Source organism: Rana temporaria, chromosome 9 (assembly GCF_905171775.1).
Source record: "Rana temporaria chromosome 9, aRanTem1.1, whole genome shotgun sequence".
In the NCBI taxonomy this organism is placed as follows: domain Eukaryota; kingdom Metazoa; phylum Chordata; class Amphibia; order Anura; family Ranidae; genus Rana; species Rana temporaria.
The window spans coordinates 116164676-116183853 of record NC_053497.1 but is presented as its reverse complement, the minus strand read 5'-3'; the positions used below and the strand labels follow the sequence as shown (position 1 = coordinate 116183853).

Sequence of the window (19178 nt, the reverse complement as noted above, 5' to 3'; positions counted from 1 at the left end):
ACTACATGGGAGAATCTGGTCAATGATCTCAAGGCAGCTGGGACCATACTCACAAAGAAAACAATAACGCACTACGCCTTGAAGGACTAAAATTCTGCAGCGCCTGCAAAGTCCCCCTGCTCAAGAAAGCACACATACAGGCCTATCTGAAGTTTGCCAATGAACATCTGAATGATTAAGAGGAGAACTGGGTGAAAGTGTTGCTGTCATATGTCCTGCTGCCAGTGAAGCGTTTAACCACTTAAGCCCCGGACCAATATGCAGCCTAAAGACCCAAGGTGTTTTTACAGTTCGGGACTGCGTCGTTTTAACAGACAATTGCGCGGTCGTGCGACGTGGCTCCCAAACAAAATTGGCGTCCTTTCTTCCCCACAAATAGAGCTTTCTTTTGGTGGTATTTGATCACCTCTGTGGTTTTTATTTTTTTTGCTATAAACAAAAATAGAGCGACAATTTTGAAAAAAATTCAATATTTTTTACTTTTTGCTATAATAAATATCCCCCAAAAACATATATATAAAAAAAATTTTTCCCTCAGTTTAGGCCGATACGTATTCTACCTATTTTTGGTAAAAAAAAAAAAAATCGCAATAAGCGTTTATCGATTGGTTTGCGCAAAATTTATAGCGTTTACAAAATAGGGGATAGTTTTATTGCATTTTTATTATTATTTTTTTTTTTTTACTACTAATGGCGGCGATCAGTGATTTTTTTCGTGACTGCGACATTATGGCGGACACTTCGTACAATTTTGACACATTTTTGGGACCATTGTCATTTTCACAGCAAAAAATGCATTTAAATTGCATTCTTTATTGTGAAAATGACAGTTGCAGTTTGGGAGTTAACCAAAGGTGGCGCTGTAGGAGATTTAGTGTACACTTAGTGTGCGTTTACAACTGTAGGGGGGTGTGGCTGTAGGAATGACGTCATCGATCGAGTCTCCCCAATAAAGGGGATCACTCGGTCGATGCAGCGCCATAGTGAAGCACGGGGAAGCCGTGTTTACACACGGCTCTCCCCGTTCTTCAGCTCCGGGGAGCGATCGCGACGGAGCGGCTAGAAACAAATAGCCGCGCCGTCGTCCCGGATCGCTCCCCGAGGGAACCCGACCGCCGCGTGTAGCGGGGGGCTTCCCGATCGGACCCCCGACCCACGTCTAGGCAGGCACGTACAGGTACGTTGATGTGCCTATCCGTGCCATTCTGCCGACGTATATCTACATGAGGCGGTCAGGAAGTGGTTAATAACTGCTCAAAAAGTGTTTTTCCCTTGGATTGGATCAACTTTAAATGCTGATCTTCCCAGTTGAACAGGTGTTTAATTGACACTGAATTAATGCAATTCAAAGTTAAGGAAGCACTTATATCGCACAAGCACTTTGTCTCAATCTCTCACTAGAAAAAGGATACTTTACTGACTGATGAAATCTGTTAAGAAGCCTATTCTAAGACAAACAAGCTCAACTGGAAGGTCCCTCCTGCTCCTAGCACAGACATCCCCGATTGAACCTCATGGAGGGGTTTAGCGATTATTTGAAACCATAATCATTAAGGGTGATATTGTATGTAAAAGGTAATACAGAAGCTCCAGACGAAGCTATGATTGTGGTGAAACATGTAGAGGCAACCATTCTTCTGTATTGTAACCACAGGGCAGTTTTTGCCAGAATATTTTATAGTTATTTTATATTGTCTATGTAATATAATCAAATTTTCTATTTTTTGATAATTTGAAGTTGATCGCTTTTTCTGTACCTCAAAACTCCATCTTTCTGACCTTTGGGTATTCTTTGTTGTGGTCAGATGGGACCAAAAGAAAGCTCTTTGGCATCAACTCAACGTGTTTGGAGGAGGAATGTTGCCTATGACCCCCAAAAACACCATCCCCATTGCCAAACATGGAGGCAGAAACATTATGCTTTGGGGGTGTTTTTCTGCTAAGGGGACATGACAACTTCACTGTATCAAAGTTAGATGGACGGGCCATGTACTGTTAAATCTTGGACGAGAACCTCCCTCAGCCAGGGCATTGAAAATAGGTCGTGGATGGGTAGTCCAGCATGACAATGACCCAAAACAAACAAACACACTGCCAAGGCAACAAAAGAGTGGCTCAAGAAGCAGCACATTAAGGTCCTGAAGTGGCCTAGCCAGTTTTCAGACCTTAATCTCATAGAAAATGTGGCAGGAGCTGAAGGTTTGAGTTACCAAACGTCAGCCTAAAAACCATACTGACTTGGAGAGGATCTGCAAAGAGTGGGATAAAATCCCTCCCGACATGTGTGCAAACCTGGTGGCCAACTACAATTAACCTCCGATTGTCAACAAGGGTTTTTCCACCAAGCATCAAGTCATGTTTTGCGAAGGAGTCAAATACTTTTATTCATTAAAATGCAAATCAATTTATAACTTTGAAATGCGCTTTTCTGGATTTTTTTGTTGTTATTCTCTCACTGTTAAAATAAACCAACCATTAAAATTAGATACTGATCATTTATTTGCCGGTGGGTAAATGTACAAAATCAGCAGGGGATCAAATACTTTTTCTCCTCACTGTATTCTCCACTAAATCTAGTTTATCTGGCTTGACAAAATAAAAGTGATCATTTTAGAATGTTACACCATTTTAGTTAATCAAAAGGTCTAAAATGGAATAAGTATAGAGAATTACCACACTAGCAGACTCCTAAAAGCTGCTAGCGCCACAATTAACCAGAATTAATTAAACACGTTTAAAACGGAAAAGTAACCAGTGACAGTTTGCCTACACTGTGAATGAACAAAAAATGTATAAAACTATAACATATTTGTTCTTTTGAAGCAATGTGTAGACCTGTACATATTATAGTGTATATTTATTCAGTATGGGCATGTTGGTATAGAAAGAGTGTTGTGGCAACTTTTGTCATATGCATGTTCCAAATATCAGGTTGATGAATGAAAAGTTCGGCAGCATTGAAAAACAACAACTTCCTATAAAAAAACAAAAAACAAACCCTATTTGATGGGTCATGTCAAGTCATTTAACTCCTTCCCTGTTGCTAGGCTGGTGGTTGCCTACAGATGACCCAAATAAAACGTATTGGTTTTTAGCCAAGAAAGCAAGTTATAAATTGATGTTCTCCAACCTTACAACCAATTCCAATCACAAATCTTAACAGTAAAACTCAAATCATGGCCTAACCAAACCACAAATGTCCAGCAATTAATGCCAAAGAGTACAAATTGGCTGAACTAAACAAACATACAGTAGATTCCCGTAACTTTGCACTGTCCCTTTTAGTCAAGGCCATTGCTCTATAACCTTACTGCCTTCGCTATTCATAAATCATTGAGATATATAGAATTTCTCATAATAAACACTTGTTAGATAAAACAGTTTCATTCACCAAACAATTAAAAACAAAATCTCACTTTTTCACCTCTAACTATATGCTTATTTAGGAGTGCAATGGTACCCTGTCTCCTTAAAAAAGCAAAATGGACAAAGTATATATTAAAAAGAATCCAAAGTAAAACAAAGTACATTTAGTGTATCACCCAGTTATCTTAATACGTCTGAATAATCAAGAAGCATTCTCAAAAGAACAAAAGGATTAAGAGTAGCTTTCTCTGTAGCAAAGAGATTACCAAATAAGCAATAATAAAAATAGGTATTAATCAACATGTGTGCTTTTTACAGTGCCCTGGCATGTTGGGAGTTAGTCAGGTGCAGTAGTGACTGTGTGAATTTCAATATTGGAGTCCATGGTTACATCTGAAACATTGGTATCATTTTGGTCTACATATCCCTCTGTTCTTTCTGGCGATTCCATCCGACTCCTCACCTCGGCAACACCAGGGTGATTTTTCCGCAAATGTTGATTCAGTGTGCCCTGAAACGGGAAGCACTTGCCACAAACCTCACATCGGAAAGGCTTGTCATCAGTGTGTCCCCGTATGTGGTATTCTAGCTGATCTTTGCGAGTGTATTTCTTCCCACAAAATCTGCACACAAATGGTGTGATTCCCATGTGGAGCCGCATGTGTCGGTCAAGACTTCCTTTCTGGTTGAATGTCTTGCCACAGTATATGCAGATGAGTCTTTCGCTGTACGGATGCCAATAGCCTCTGGAGGCCCTCTCTTGGGGGCTGCTCTCATAAGTTGGTGCACTCATAACAGTTTCACTTTCAGGGCTTTGGATTGCATTATGAACCTCACTAGTTATATTAGATGCTCGCTTGGAGCGTGCCCGGCCCCCCCGATAACAACCAAGCATGGACCTGGAAGGGCTTGAGTTGCTGATGCTCTTATAGGGCTCAGACAAATTGGTTGTGTGGGAAGCAGCTTGAGAATAAGAGTATGCGTGTTGCAATACAGACCCGTAGGAACCTACATTCAGCATAGTCACTTGCTCGCCATCAACTAGTTCTGTATGATAGCCATCATCCCCCAAAGAAGAGCTATCGGAGCAGCTTGGCCGGTCAGACTTCTCAGTTTTGACTTTGACGTCTGAGACTTGGTTTTCCCGAACCGTGTCACCATGATCCTGATCGCCTTCTATCTGAATTTCATGCTCTGAAATGCTGCCATTGCTGCCTCTGTCTGACTGACCCTCTTCTTGGGGACGGCTTTTTAAACTTTTGCTGGCTACCCCATCCATTTTGAAATCATTGCCTACAATCGATGGTCGCCCTTGCCCAATGTATGATGGAGAGATCTCCAATGGATTGGCAAAGTAGCTATCATCTTTGACTCCATTGTGGTTACTCTGGTTGTCCTCTCCACCCACTACGCTAATTTTTGAGTGGATGCTCTCCAGGATATGAGTGCACTTGTCGATGACGCTCTGCATTTGAAGGAAGCTAGCTGCAGTTAGGAAGCTTACAACATCCTTCACCTGTACAGACATTCTTCCAGTGTAGCAGAATGACAGTAACTGTTCAAAGACATTAGGGTTCTTGATAACCGATATGGATAAGCCACTCATGGTGCTCAGTGCTGAATGATCACGAAAGTAAGGGGAGCTGGCAGCGAGGACTGCCTTATGTGCACGGAACGGCTGGCCCTGAATGTGAACAATGATATCACATAGCTTTCCTTGCATACGCAACTCATTTAGCTGGCTGAGAACTGTGCTGCTGTACTCTGGCACTTCAAACTGGATGAAACTGTTGCTGTCCATCTTGTCTGCTGCACAAGTTTCTGAAATGAAAACAAAAAAGTAATCAAAATCATTGTTTGAGTGCAGTTTCTGAATATAAGGGATGCAAACAGTGCAATGATCATTTGGAATGACAGCTGGGCTATAACACCACAGCCTAATAGCAGAGCAAGAGCCCAGAAGCCTTTAAGCATAGTTCCTAGGTCCCCCCTAATTACCACGTTGAAGTAAAACCTGAGCAACCAATATACTAGAAGAAGTGACTTTTCAGTAAAAAGCATTTAATCCTAGAATAGTGTAGATTCAATGACCAAACAAAACAGCACATCCCCTCAGGTAAAGTCACATGCCAAGGGACAAAACAGACAGACCTGACCACAGATACTCTCAACCCCACGCAATAGCACCCCCCGGTCGCTCCAGCCCACCACCACACACCATTGAAAAGACCGATTAACACCCCCCCACACACGTTTAGCCCTCTCGTCTGCCAGGCTCCCGTCAGCCTTGCAAATACCCCATGCATGTCACGGCTGTGGCTTCCCCCCTCCATGTCCCAGCCGTCACGTACGATCAATGAGGTCTCTGGAACCGCTTCCAGATTGGCCAGGAGGATTAACAAGAAGACAGTGAATATTAATTTGCTGTTGCACAACAGTGTAGGCTCATGGTGCAGTGCTCCGAGCTGACCCTTTTTCGAAACAAATTAAAGCCTCTGGCTCTAATCATGTGCTTTAAAAAAAGAATTCCATAGAAATTGATGCGCTCGGAGACCTGCGTGGAGACTCGGGGGCCTGGAGCGTGGATTAGGGGGGGCATCACCACTGGTGCTGTGTGTGAAGGGGGGGGGACCACTTTCCTCTAATACGCTCTCACACAATATATACAAAAGCTCCAACTACAGCTCCAGTGACAAGTGTTTTGTCACTTCCAATTTTGGTTGTGCGTTTCCTTGCCAGTGAAACAGCTGATTAGACGGATCTGTGTCTGATCGGCTGCTTCAGCGGCCAGAGGATCTGAAGCAGAACCTGCACCTCACAGGTCAGAAAATACACACACATGAGCAAGCCCATCGCACAACTAAATTCCCTTTATCTCACCTATTCTCAAATAGAGGTGATATCCACCAGACGACAGCAATAGTAAATTAAACTTACATTGAATTACTTCTATCAGTCGGATATCAAATTAAGGGTAAATATCCAGCACAAGGCAGTCAGAAAACCTTATGTCAAACAACTAGAAAAGACTTAGCTCGGATGCACCAAAGATCCTAAGGCAGAAACAAACAAAATAATTGAAGGTGTACAATCTATCCCTTGATATTCCATCATATAAAACTGGTTATAAGGCAATGCAAATGTCCAATAAATACTGCAAAACCAGTGGAAAGGGAAGACTTTAGTCATTCAGAAAGGGGGCATCTCTTACAAAACCAAACCAGGGGGTGATTTGCTTTAAGATCGAAAATCCAGCGTAATTCCGACTGTAAAATTGCAGGAGCCACATTCATTAAAATGTCCTACAATGGGGCTCTCAGGGACACCATCCCTACTGTATGTAGGTAAAACCAAACGCATGCTATGTCAGCGTAATAGGGAACATGTAAGTGATACACTTGTGTTAATGAATACATGTGTATGCTATATATTCAGCGAATCACCATTTAACGCCCATTCCTTCACACTCCTTTTATCCAATATTTAGGGTTTCCTGGTAGCAGGTAAGCCGTTTGAGCTTAGGGCCTTTACAATACTTTTACTTAAATGTTGTGATAGCAATACATATTTTTTTTGTAATATCAAAAAAGTGTCAGTGTAAAACTTTTTTTTTTTTTAAATAAAAAATCCCCCGCTGCCAGTGCAAAGGCAAACCCATACGCAGTGTGGGGTTACATAGTTAATCTGGTTAAAAAAAGACACAAGTCCATCCAGTTCAGCCAACACTGAAAAAAAATTTTTGGTACTTGCGGTGCCAAAAAAAATAAAAAATTAACAATTTTTGTGGTGAAGAACTTATTTTTACCTATATATTTAATTTTTAAAGGCAATGTGAAGGATGTGCCTGCTTTTGAAAGCAAATAAAATGTAAGAGATTATAATCTTCTTTGTACTTTTGCTTGCTTCCTTACTTTCCTTATTTAAATTTAAGTTGGAATGAAACGTTCTCTATTATAATTAGAGCGACCAAGTTCTCCCGAGATCTCGCACAAGTCTCGCATTACGAAAAGAACCAATGAATGACAGATGTTGCTGTAGCTTTATATTGATTAACTATTCATTTTTTTGATATGTTCAAGGTTTTAAAAAACGCTAGCAGCACAAAGTTTGAGAAATCACTGATATACAACATCCTATACCCAGGAAAAATCAACATTTGTGTGAATAAAGAATGCCAAATCTAGTCAATATGGATATGTGCCCATTAAGGAAAAATTAACAGTTATATACAAATTGTCCCTTCAATTAAGTAAGAACTGTTAGGCCTCTTCCACACAGGCAGACTCCGTCCCTATGGAGTCCGCCTTCTCCTGCCGGCTCAACGGGAGATCTATCCGGCTGATCTCCGCTATGCCGGCGGATGACAAGTCCCTTTCTGCTCACTGAGCGGGGAGGGGCTTGTGCAGCGCCACTGTCTCCTATGGGGAGATCTAATGAAAACAGACAGCATGTCCGTTTTTATCAGATCTCACCCGATCCAATATGGACGGATGGGGACGTATCGCCATCTGTCCGATTTTGGCGGATCGATTGGGTCGGATGTCAGCGGACATGTCTCCGCCGACATCCGACCCTTCATAGGACTTCATGGAGCGGCCGTTCGGGTCCGCCGTCAAAACTGACAGGCAGACCTGAGCGGTTAGATCGTGTGAAAGGGGCTTTGGGCTATGATACCACTAACAAATTGTTTATGGTCTGAGGTAATCAACAAATGCTCATACTTCTGCAATATACAAAGATGACTTAAAGTGGTTGTATAGATTATTTTTTTACTTTTTTTAAATAACAAACATGTCATACTTACCTCCACTGTGCAATTAGTTTTGCACAGAGTGGCCCTGATCCTGCTGTTCTGGGGTCCCCCTCTGAGAAGCTCTCTCCCGAGGGGGTTACCTTGCGGGCACGCTCCCGTGTCATACAGTTGACGTCCATAGCCGCCGAGTCTATTCAATCAACGCCGAGACTCCATGGAGAAGGACACCGTGGACGCGTAGAGCAGGTAAACTGGCTCAGGCAAGTAAAACTGGGGGGCCCGTGACAGCCAGGTGTTTTTCACCTTAATGCATAGGATGTATTAAAATGAAAAAAACACACAAACCTTTACAACCCCTTTAAAATTAACGAGGATATAGGCTCCCCCAAAAAACATTTAGTCAGCAGCTACAAAATACTGTAGCTGCTGACTTGTAATGTAGGAACCCTTACCTGTCCAGGCATCCAGCGATGTCCTCACCTGAGTCGATTCTTAAATCACCTTCGGGTGCAGACGCCGGCATCTCTAATAAGGGAAACAGACTGTGAAGCCGCACTGCTTCACTTCCCGTTTCCAAATGCGCATGTGCAAGCTACACTGTGCCTTGTAAATGGTGCCGTACTCCTCTGGAAACTATGATGTGTCCCAGAAGACTACGAGGGAAGGAACGAACCTCTGGCTCATTTAGCTGCGACTAATCCGGAAGTGGGAGCATGTCATAACCAGGTACCCCCCACCCCCTCCCCCCCAAAAAAAATTGGCAGTGGAGGGGGGGGGGGGGCGTGACATTCTGCTTTACAGGCACCTGTCTTTCAGGAAATAAAATGAAAAAAAAAAAAAAAGGTTATGCAAACATAAAAATCATCTTGCATTAGTACATGGCAAAAACAGCGAGTGATGGATAGCCATTTATCTTTGCATTCCATATAGAAAAAAACATTGTACTTGGAGATAGTTAATATCCTTTCTTGTGTTGGAAACATTTGATTAAAATGTACAACCGTTTTTCCTGAACTATATATTTTGCTGAAAACAGAAAAATTCCTTGGGAATTATAACCAAGACAAGAGCTTAAAAATCAAATCCGACATAGGAGGATTGAACAGAAAAGCAGGATAGCCTTGTGAAGAGGCGTGTTTTGCACATATCATTAAACTGAAATTGATATTCACTGTCAACACATTAAAATTCAGACAGACATTCTCACCAAATTAAAGCATTCATCAAAAAGGTATTGTTCATCTACTCTGTATTGTAAAAAAGTAACTGGTTTCTGAAAATGCAATGAAGCCCAAAAACTAAGGGCTCAGACATATACAAGGTACACAAAGTCCTGTATAGAATTCAGCATCTTTACCCCATGCAATAAACTACATGAAGTCATTTACCTATGTCTACCATCCCAAAAAAGTCCATAAGATGCCAAAATACATAGAGGTATAGCCATTGTGCAAGGTGCCAACTAGGGCCGAAACAACTAATCGATTTATCGACAACTAATCGATTACGAAATTAATCGATTACAATTTTCATAATCGATTATTCGGCCAGTAACATAATAGGGTTAAAAAAAAAAAATTGCCCTTTATAGTACAAAAAAGCACATCGCTACTGTAAATATTACTTTCACTGTCCCACAGTAAAAAAAAATAACCCCTTACAGTAGCGATTATTTGCTCTTTTTGAACTTATTTTTGTTTTTTTTAACCCCATAACCTCTATACTTCAATGGAGAAGCTGCAGAAAAGCATGTAATGTGTTTTTGCGGCAATTTGTGTTTTGTAATCTGCCCAACAACAAATTGGCCCCAAAAAAATAAAAAAATAAATTTTTTTTTTTTTTTTTTAAAGGCTATCCTATTAATCGATACAATAAATCGGCCAACTAATCGATTATGAAAATAATCGCTAGTTGCAGCCCTAGTGTCAACCAAAAAAAAAACTGCATAGGCTGTGTATGCATGACTGATCAATAGCCAAGCGCAACCAATCCTTGTATATCTACAGTTAGCAAAGTGATGGGTGCAGTGGTAGGTGAATGATCACAGGTAAGCTTTGGTTGTGCGACTCATGCAACAGAACAATCTCCTGTGTTTAAATCTTAGAGGTGTCTATCCATGTCTGTTCCTTCTATCATGGACAGATTAACATTTGTAGAAAATATTAAAAGCTGAACTTTGAAAAAAATTCAATTACAGTCTAAAAATAAATTATATTATACATACTAGGAATCATCCAATATCACTTCCCCACAGTCCTCCATTCCCCTGGTTTCCCCAACCCCCCACAGTCCTCTATTCCCCTGGTTTCCCAACCCCCCCCCCCCCCTCTCTCTCTTCCCCCCCCCCCCACCCCCCCTTTTTCCCTTTCCCTCCCCCTTCTCCCCGTCACTTATGTACACTTTCCCCTATCCACCCACTGGTGACCCAACTTACAAAAGTTAACATCCTTTTTAAGAATGTTTTACTGATCATACCCTTCACCTCATTAGAGCCCGTCCTAACAAAAAATCCCCCTCCATGCGCCAAAGAAGGCTTAAACCAGGCTCTGCGCTTGATCACATGACCGATCCGGGTGAGTTATTCCTCCATCATATAGAGTGCTGTTATGATTTTTGCATAATGTATACAATCATTATATCCTATGCTTGTTTATTTATATGTTTTATGCATATTCTCTAGAAACTTCCTCCTGAAGAAGCGGTAAATACCGCGAAACCGGTCGAGGTCACCGACTCTCTGCATTTTGACACAGTTGTTTTTTTGCTTGCTGATGTGTAATGTGGGGCCTGTCCCTAAATGTCATTTTATTGTAATTGTTTTATGTTGAATAAATATTGTTATTTTTTATCATACCGTTTCCTATCAGTGCCGTGAAAAGTCCCTACCAAAATCCCCTTTCCTTGTCCCTTTGACCCAACAATTGATACTCATTGGTCTCAAGCAGCCGATGTTATCGAAATTACTTTGGTCTCATTGTTCTATATAATCATCCAATATCGTTTTTTCAGTGCCGATACAATACTCAATATTTTTTTACTGCTCATTCATTTGGTTTCATTCCATTCTAAGGCCCAGATTCTCAAAAGCGTTACGACGGCGCAACACCATTTGCACCGTCGTAACTCCTCATCTGGCGCCGGGTATCTATGCGACTGATTCTTAGAATCAGTTACGCATAGATACCCATTAGATCCGACAGGCTTAAGGCACTTACGCTGTCAGATCTAAAATGCAATTTTGATTCCCGCCACTAGGTGTCGCGGACATCGTTTTCCCCGTCGCTTATGTAAATTAGCAAATTACGGCGATTCCCGAACGTACGCGCGCTCGACGCAGATAATTTACGCTGTTTCCGTAGCCATTCCGACGCGTAAAGTTGCCCCTGCTATTATGAGGGGCAACCAATGTTAAGTATGGCCGTCGTTCCCGCGTCGAAATTTTAAAAAAATTACGTTGTTTGCGTAAGACGTCCGTGAATGGCGCTGGACACCATTTACGTTAACGTCTAAGCAAATGACGTCGGTGCGACATCATTTAGCGCAATGCACGTCAGGTAATTTACCCGACGGAGCATGCGCAGTACGCTCGGCGCGGGATCGCGCCTAATTTAAATGGTGCCCGCCCCATTTGAATTGGGCGGGCTTGCGCCGAGCGATTTAACGATACACCGCCGCAAGTTTACAGGCAAGTGTTCTGAGAATCAGGCTGTAAACCTGCGGCGGTGTAACGTAAATCACATACGTTACGCTGCCCAGGAGCAACGTAAATGTATGAGAATCTGGCCCTAAGTTTCCAAGGCTGGCCATGTTGCAAAAAGATTCAAGCACATCTGACTGCATTAACAGCCTGAAGAGATGTAAATTGTCATGGTTTTTCACCTTAATGCATTCTATAGGAGCCAAGAGTACTGCCAAAAGACCCCAGAAAAGGATGATCGGGGCCGCTCTGTGCAAAACCCTTGCACAGAGCAGATAAGTATGACGCAACCTTTACAAATCATTATTACCAATATTCAGAACTAGGAGGTACATATTTTTACTTCCTTGACAAAGTAAATTGAGTGCCATTAAGCTAAATGAAAAATGAGCCCAATATTCATAACACGTTGACAATACGTAGTAAAAAAAAAAAACATGCACATGGGGCAGATATATTTGCTCATAACAAGGGTCAGCAGAACAAAGTTTATATCTTTTCTTCTTTCAAAAAGCTAGAAACACCTGCATGTGATAAAACGCAATGTTAAAATAGAAAACAAACACTATGTGGCTCTTACGTTATTGGTTTTGTTTATGGACACTTTTGCCATTAACCTTAGGAATTGGCAGCACGTTGCCAAATTCACAGCCTAGCATCCTCATCCGCAAATGAAGCAATGAACAAAGGTCACAATGCCACATTTGACAGGTACCCGCTTTCCACTTCCGGGTCAGATCGCCACAAGGATCTTCGGCCCGTCATTGGTGTCCAAGGGCGAGATAAAAGCAAGCAAATGGCCACATCTGGCTCCTGGGCCACAGTTTGGAGAATGGAGACCACTAGACTTGACTATAAGGCAATGACACATTCTGACTGTCTGCGTCTATCATGAACAATTATTCTCAGCGTTCCATGGGCTACCATTCAAAGGGGTTGTAAAGGCAGATTTTTTTTTTTATCTTGATGCATTCTATATGTACGAAGATAAAAAGCCTTCTGTGTGCAGCAGCCCCCCTAACACTTACCTGAGGTCCCTCTCTGTCCAGTGATGTCCACAAATGTCTCAGCCATCCAAGAATTTTCTTCCCGATAGGCTGAGACACAGCAATTGCGCCATTTGCTCCCGCTGCTGTCAAAGTCAGCTAGCCAATCAAGGAAATTAGGGGGTGGGGTCGGGTCAGGGCTCCGTGTCTGAATGCACACATAGCAAGCTGCTTTCTGTGGGGGCATGAAACAGGAGGGGCCAGAATCACAGAAGTGTGACCCGAGAAGAGGAGGATCCAGGCAGCTCTGTACAAATCCACTGCAATAGAGCAGGCAAATATAACATGTTTGTAATATTTATAGGAGGGGTGGGGGAAAATTTAGAATCACTTTAAGACCCCTTTCACACTGAGGCAGTTTTCGGGTGTTTTAATGCTAAAAATGGCACCTGTAAACTGCCTCCCATTCGTTGCAATGGTGCTTTCACACCCATGCGGTGCGTTTGCAAAAAGTTAGAAGTCGTCCTGTATACAGCGCTCCCAAAATGCCCATTGCAATGAATGGGCAGCGCTGCAAAATGGGAGTTTTTAACCATTTTGGGTAGGGATGCACCGAATGGGTTTTTTGGTATGGATACCGAAAATGAAAAATACACTAGGCCGAAAACTGATACAGCACCGATACCGAAAGTTAATTTTTTTAAAAAATATTTTTATACAGGAGATGGTCAGAGACTGCAGACTGGGTACAGGAGATCAATGCAGCCTCACCAGGTTCCTTTAAATGCAGCCTACCAGTGCCCATCATTTGCAGCCTGTCTTAGAATGTCAGTAAGGAGGCAATGTTAGGCAAAGCAAAGAACACTGCTCTTGTTATTTATGGAGGAAAGATGTCAGCACACGGCGTTAAGGAGCAGCTTGTCGGTATGATCAGCGGGAGGAGCATTATCAGTGAACAGCATCGCAGGGGTTACGAGTCGGTGAAGCAAGCAAGCTCACTGTTTCTAACAGCATGTCAAACAACAAGTCCTGCACTCTTTTCCCCTGCGGCGCTGTACGCTGATAATGCTCCTCCCACTGATCATACCGACAAGCTGCTCCTTAACGCTGTGTGTGCCGACATCTTTCCTCCATAGAGCACTTTCAGCCGCCTCGTCGAGGAGGGGAGGGAGAGAGGAGAGGACTGAACTGGACGGGGACATTCCAGAACACCACCCCTGTACTGGGCAACACCAGAGACGGGGCCCCGCCCCATTTTCGGCTCAGTTATTGGCGAGATTTTTTTTCGACAAATTGCCCAAAGGGCCATTTTCGGTTGATATGTTTCGGCGCTTGAAATTTCGTTGCATCCCTACTATTGGGGTTAAAAGCGCATTTCTTAAACAGTGGTAAAGCCCCGCTAAAAACGAGCAACGTTTTGCACAGGTGGCCCCAGTGTGAAAGGGCTCAAATATAGTTTGTCCTATTACGTCATAAAAACAATCATGTCAGTCATTACCACACGTGTGATGAACATGCATTATTGCATATTTTACATGCGCTGCATTAAGAAGCCTATTAATTGTGAGTGGGCCATGACATACCTTAAATGATGCATGCTACAATTTCTTGTTTACATCTCTGCGCTATGATGCGTTACAAAGTACATTTGCTGCAGTTCCTTTTGGGTATATGAATGGCACCACTGTATAAGTGTTACTGTGCATTTTTGGTAAAAACATGGTAAAGTTCACAGGGACTGGAATGATCCTTTATTAAGCCTCCATAAATGCGGATTACTTAAAAACATGTATACACAAAATTAACACACTGATTCAGCTGCAAACGTCACAAAAATCACTTGGGCTTTGTTGAAGGCACTGGTCTAAAGCCAAATCATTCATCAGTTTGGTTGTCCTAAATTCTACCCGGCCTAATTTCCATGACTAGAGTTTGGCATGAAGTGGGTTTAAGCCACGCCTGAAGGTAAAAGGCGTTGGCAAACTTATTGGGGGAGGTGGTCCTGGGGACGCCCAGCAGGAAGGGTGTGATAATTGTCCTAGACAAGTTTACTCTTTCAAGAGGAGAATCAAAGAGTCACCTTAAAAAAACACACACACACACAAAACATGATTTATATGCAAGTATGCAATCTAAGACATGGTCATGCCAGTACGCCATTCCTAGGACTGCTTGAAACATCAATGCTGCTGAACGGGTTACCAATTCTCAGCACACATTGAAAGAATGTGTTACACTTCAATAAATGTTCAACAGATGTGGTTAAAGCAACTGCAGCATTAGGTAACAGCATCTATCCATAAGAGCTTTGAACTCTTTGCAACTTTGAAGTAGAAGAACTACTGCCATGGCCAGATGTACTGAAAATCCCAGAGGAACTGCACCAGAAACAGTGGCGACATTATATACTTCTCCCAAGATATAACAAGATTAATGTCAGAACAGCCATCTTTCACCAAAAAGGCAATTATGTACGTTTGTGTGATAACATTTTCTTCTATGGCAAGAATGGACAACGGCAGCCATATTTATCACCAGTTGCTAGTTGTACACAACACTGCTATACATTAAAGAATACCTGTAGTAGGTACAGGACCTGCAATTGCTGGCTTTCCCTCCAGAAAATACTAGTTCCCTGGTTACTTGGTAAAGTGATTCTAAAGTCTTGTTTAAAAAAAAAAAAAAGAAAAACCAAACATGTTATACTTACCTCCTCTTATGTCCCTCTTTGCTGCTCCTGGTCCCTCGTTTCTACTGAGTGCCCCCCACAGCCAGCAGCTCTCTATGGGGGCACCCGAGCCAAGTCAGAGCTCCGTGTGTCCAATGTCCATTCAGACATGGAGCCTGACCTGGCACCGCTCCCTCTCCCCTGATTGACTGACTGCCAAGGGAGCATCTGGTATGTCTCAGCCAATCAGTAGTGGAGTGCCCCAGGCGGCTTAGACACTCGGACATCGCTGAAGAGAGATGGGGCTCAGGTAAGTAATTGGGGGGTGCTGGGTAGGCTGCTACACACAGGCATTTTTGTTACAGAATGCACAAAGATAAAAAAAACTCCTCTAATATTTTTTTTTATTAAACAGACATGTGGCCTCATGCACACTGAACGTTAAAATAAAGTTATAAAAACGCCAGTAGCTTTTCAGCGAGTTTTTCAACTTTTCTTGTGTTTGTTTTTTCAATGGAGCAAACATTTTAAAAGCTGGTGAGCTGCGTTTTTGAGTGTTTATCGCCGTTTATCAGCTTTTGACATTTTTACAGCTGAAAAACTCCTCTCAGACCCCAAAAGCCAAAAAATGCCCCAGGCCAAAACTGCTGATAACTGCCTGCATGGACACATAGAATAACATGATGGGGAGTTTAGTGACTGTAGAAAAAAAAAATTAGGGGTGCACCAAATGGGTTTTTTGGTACCGATACCGAAAATGAAAAATACACTAGGCCAAAAACCGAAACTTTTAAAAAAATAATATTTTTATACAGGAGATGGTGAGACTGGGGACATGGTACAGGAGATGGTCAGAGACTGGGGACATGGTACAGGAGATCAATGAAGCCTCAGCAGTGCCTGTAACGTGCAGCCAGCCTCTGCCGGGGAAAAGAGGGAATAGAGAGGAGAGCCGCCGTCTGGTTGATTAGAGCGCCGGGAATATCACAGCCTTCATTTCAATAGCTGTGTGTTCCCCGATGCGCACCGTCAGATACAGCTCCTCCCCCTTGTCCGGGGAAATTTCATAGACAAATCCACCCATCCCAGGATTAAACGGGTGATCTGTCTATTAAAGTGCCCAGACAAAGAGGAGGGGTTGTATGCGACAGCGTGTGGCGGGGAACACACAGCTATTGAAATGAAACCTGTGATGTTTCTGGCGCTCTAATCAACCAGGCGGCGACTGCTCTCCTTTCTCTTTTGTGCTATACGACACCCCCATAATGTGTGGCACCGGGGGCGGTGCCCCACCCCATTTTTGCCCTTTTTTATTTCGGCAAATTGCAAAGGCAATTTTTAGCAGCCGAAATTTTAGTGCATCCCTACCAAAAACATCTGCTGTAAAAACATCCAGTGTGCATGAGGCCTTATACTTACCTGCTCTGTGCAAAATAATTAAACAGAGCAGCAACACGATCCTATTCTTCCTGGTGCTCCTACCCACTTTTTACTGTGGTACACCTGAGAACTTGATCCCAAGTCGCGCTGCCTGAGTCCATAAACACACAGAGTGCAGCTCGGCCCCACCCCTCTGCTCCTTCGTCACAGGATTTGACTGACAGCACAAGAGAACCAATCGTTGCCCCTGCTTTATGAAGCCTGTCAAAACAGGAGAAGCTGCTACAGATGGGCACAGCACTGGATCGAGCGAGAGCTCATGTAAGGATGGGAGAGGACAATATTACTAGCTGAACATTTTTTACCTTAATGCAGTTAAAAAATATTTGGGCTTTGCCACTTTAATCTTGACTTGAATGCTTCAAAAGTCCCATCTAGGCTAAATTAATACACAAGCATTCAGAGGAGCACTTTTGGGATCACTGTTGTCAGAACCCCACTGGTAATGGCAGAATAAACAGCAGAATTAAATTGGCTGAAGGCAGAAGACACTGGGCTTCTAATAGACTAATTCATTCCATTATTTCACCATGTCCATATACACTATCCCCTATTCTCGAAGTTCTGGTGAAAAGGTCATAGCCAAGTCCTCTATCTGAGCTGTTCTCATTTTATTTTTACTTTAGAATACATTTTTATCTGGAATTCAATGGTTGGAAAGGTTGTAAACCTTCCTGTTTTTTCACCTTAATGCATCCTATGCATTAAGGTGAAAAAACACCTTGCACTCTCCGGGCCACCATTTAACTTACCTGAGCTCCGAACTTCAGTGGGTGTGATCCCACATTGCTTTCCTAGCGGCTTGTCGGCTCTTCATTGGTTAGATTGAAAGCAGCGCAGCCATTGGCTGCCGCTGCCCTTAATCAAATCAATGACATGGGCACCGGGGCCAAGTTCTACACCTGGTGGTTATGGCCGCTCAGTGAATCCCGTCTCGGGACAGAGCTTCCCAGAGGGGGTTAGCTCTTGCGGGGAGGAGTCACGAGAGCCACCGTGGGACCCCAGGAGAGGACGTTCAGGGCCACTCTGTGCAAAACGAGCTGCACAGTGAAGGCAAGTATAATGCATTTGTTTTTTTTTTAAACTGAACCTATACAACCCCTTTAAGTTAGTAGCTGGACTACATCATCACGGAATGGCACTTCAATTACATGTTCACTTGACCCAAGGAGGGCACACAGGAGCCCCTTGTGTGCAGAAGCTGCCAGCTTAGTCGCTAGACACCACACATCCACACTACTCCAAAATCAGTTGGTCTCCCCTTGTCTGCGATGAGTGAGTCTGCGAAAGCAAACGAGACCGAGTTGCTGTGAGCTCTCTCCACAGCTGTTATAAAAGAGTAGGTGGTCATGGCAATACATGGGGTATGCTAATCTCAATATCACAATTTCACAGTAACCATGAGCTAAAACAAAGTTCAGGAATATTTCTTTATCACATTGTTTTGCAAATCTATGTACACTCAAACTGTATGATTGTTTGAAGAGAAATGCATCTGTACCCCACTCTAAGTGTGAGGAGGAAAGGTAAGCAGTATAAATGAAAGTGAAACCTTCTAAGCAGCTTATAAACCTTGTGATCTTTCTGCACATAGCTTGAAGTGCTTTATTCCTCCCCTGAGTAGCAAAATGGCAGCAGGCTTTAAGAGAGACCCAGTTTGGGAATATTTACTAACCTGACAGATTATTCTAAATGACCAAACCTTCATTTTGTTTGCAAATAGTAAAGATCCTAACTCTCACCTTGATGATTAAGCACTAGTAAAAGTGGTGTGAAACGCGTTAGCTGCTGTACATTTTTATTCTCTTTGTGGAGACCTTTTCTTCAATGAGGACATTTTCTTGGAGTACAGCCATCCGGAATATTTTTTGTTCACATATCCCTCACCTTGTTGTGTCACTGCCGCATTACCAGCCGTACCCTTAAAGTGAATGGAATGGTCGGTGAGTCAACAGCGGGTCAGAGGAGGAGCTGCTGTGGGACAGAGATGACAGTTGCTCTTTAAAAATGATGATTTAAATCCAATTCATTTAAAGCGGAGTTCCTACTAAAATAACATTATTAAAAGTCAGCAGCTACAAATATAGCAGATGCTGACTTTTAATAAATCAGACTCTCACCTGTCCCACGGTACAGCAATGTGGGGGAAGAAGCCCCGCGTGTCTCCCCCTCCTCTCTGCAGTAGAGCTGCACGATTAATCGTAAATTAATCGCAATCTCGATTCACCCCCCTCCACCATCTCCGGCATGGATTGCCTAAATTTTTTT

At 42.8% G+C, this 19178-nt stretch overlaps 1 protein-coding gene across 3 annotated transcripts in view; it reads right to left on the bottom strand.

Annotated features, from left to right (window-relative positions):
- Positions 1-2481: 2481 nt before the first annotated feature.
- The window catches only part of ZBTB34 (zinc finger and BTB domain containing 34), a 101836-nt gene continuing 85139 nt past the window's right edge, over positions 2482-19178 (bottom strand). For 2 of the 3 annotated variants that reach the window (XM_040324215.1, XM_040324217.1), the window contains one exon: positions 2482-5187. In XM_040324215.1, coding sequence (XP_040180149.1) covers positions 3704-5167 — 1464 coding nt within the window. In that variant the 5' untranslated portion in view covers positions 5168-5187 and the 3' untranslated portion in view covers positions 2482-3703. Of the gene's footprint in view, positions 5188-18652; positions 18917-19178 lie in introns of those variants that run through there. The other variant, XM_040324216.1, reaches the window with a different exon arrangement.